Source organism: Primulina huaijiensis, chromosome 5 (genome assembly GCF_012295235.1).
Source record: "Primulina huaijiensis isolate GDHJ02 chromosome 5, ASM1229523v2, whole genome shotgun sequence".
NCBI lineage: Eukaryota > Viridiplantae > Streptophyta > Magnoliopsida > Lamiales > Gesneriaceae > Primulina > Primulina huaijiensis.
The window spans coordinates 22,800,366-22,802,436 of record NC_133310.1 but is presented as its reverse complement, the minus strand read 5'-3'; the positions used below and the strand labels follow the sequence as shown (position 1 = coordinate 22,802,436).

The 2,071-nt window shown below is 35.9% G+C and overlaps 1 protein-coding gene across 1 annotated transcript in view; it reads left to right on the top strand.

Annotated features, from left to right (window-relative positions):
* The first annotated feature begins 301 nt into the window (after window positions 1-301).
* Window positions 302-2,071, top strand: part of LOC140977793 (uncharacterized) — a 2,902-nt gene continuing 1,132 nt past the window's right edge. The window contains exons 1-2 of the mRNA XM_073442529.1: window positions 302-1,131; window positions 1,894-2,065. Coding sequence (XP_073298630.1) covers window positions 970-1,131; window positions 1,894-2,065 — 334 coding nt within the window. The 5' untranslated portion in view covers window positions 302-969. The remainder of the gene's footprint in view (window positions 1,132-1,893; window positions 2,066-2,071) is intronic.

Genomic DNA, 2,071 nt, shown 5'->3' with positions numbered 1-2,071 from the left:
TATTTATAGTTCTATATTTTCATTTTTAACAATTTTTCACCGAACATTTCGAACTAAAATAATTATATATGTGAGTGTGTGTAAATCACGTGTTTGCTTTTTCCTTGGATTGTTGGCATATTTAATCCGTGAAATTGATGAATGTTAGAAGACGGAAGTCAATATCGTATCAAAACAAATATGCAAAATCAAATTTGTATAACACACTATTTATTATTATTGTCCCGTCATGCATGCACCCATGACATTTAGCTATTTATTTAAGTTGCTAGATAAATTTAATAATATAAACATAATAGATCCAATCATCTTCCTCGTTTCTAGCTCAAAACACCCACAGCCTAGCCGCAGGTTAATAGCTAACTAAAATGACCAGCCCCAACTATCCGAAATCTCAGTGACAGAGAATACACTTGGTGCCGCGCGGTATCGTCGGGCACAGGAAATACCGTGTTAGCACTTCAAATCGCCGATAGATCACCCTCAGAAGTCGCATCCCTACAAAAAACACTCTACGAACTTCAAATTTCTCACCCTCTTCTCCGCTCCAAACTCCGCTTCAATCCCACCAGAAAAGAGCACTCATTCCACATACCAAGTAGTCCCCATGTTAAGATTAATTTTCACAACTCTTTGTCAACTTCACAGATCATCCAAACACTAAAGACCAATCAAAACTCCGGCCTTTCCGATTTTCATCTAATATTAGAACACGAGTTGAATAACAACAGATGGGTTGATCCTTATTCATTCCCATGCAATGGGATTGAAGTGCTTTTCTCGAGCGTGTACATGTTGTCCGGAACGAAGGCAGTGATTGTGATGAAGCTACACGCCGCTGTTTGCGATCGGACCACGGGTGTGTCGTTTCTCAGAGCGATGATGGAGGAGAGTCGACAGGGTGCAGAAGGGAATAAAGAATGACGGGGAGGGTAGTTCGAGCATTGAGATCGTCTTGTTGCAAATGGGATGGGAAAAAAGACGATTTGGGGTCGTGGGAAGACAATGTTTGGGTATTCTTTAAATACATTAAGACTTACGAATTTAGGGTTCGTAAATGCTCAGAAGCCCAGATTTTCCGAGGTTGTGAGACTGCAACTTAGTTCAGAAGACACCTCCCGAATTATTGATGTAAGTGGATTTTAATTTTTTGCAGCAACTCGAAAAATTTGACTCCCATACTATTTAATTAAGCATCGAACATTGGTAATTTTTAATCATTTCAAATGAATGATAAAAGAAGATACTCTTCTCTTCACTTCATAAAAATTATTTTAGTAAATTTGTAATCTGCCTATTATAACTACAACCTTAATTTCATATATACTTTTATTAATATGTATATAACAAAATACGACATGTGAGACCGTCTCATACAAGTTTTTGTCAACAAATAATTCGGTACACACACAAAGTGTGTACATCTAATGTTACTACTATATTTTAAGCAAGAACAACTCTCGATTATCTCTTTGTTATATATTTTTAGAAAAATTAAACATAAAATCTAAAATTATGGAATGATACAGGTAAAACTTTCGGATATGGTAAAACCACATGACTTATAGGTTTTGCATGGTTTGCATGTGCAGGTATAAAATTTGAAATTAAAGAATAATAAATATAAAATTTGAAATTAAAGAATTATAAATATAAAATTCAGAAGTAAAGAAAAATTTAGGTAACTGATAAATCCCCATGTTTGAACCTTCAACATTTAGTGTTGTCAATGAATACATAGACCCGAAAAAACTAGATCGACATTTCATCCCACATGAGTAGTGTAGTTTTCCCTTGCCAAACTTTATAAAGAAGATTTAAAGCGAAGGCCTTTATATCACCATTTTTGTACAACACTGCTTCATTGTGTTGACGTGTACAAATTCTGTATAGACCTGCAAATCTAGGAGGAATAAGCTGTGTGGAGCGCTTGCAGCCGCGGGATTGATCGCCGCCCATTCTACTAAATTTCAATGTGATCATGAACTAAAGAAGAAATATGGAGTGGTTACTCTAATCGATTGCCGCTCCGGTCTTGAACCAGCTGTTTCAACTGATCATTTTGATATAT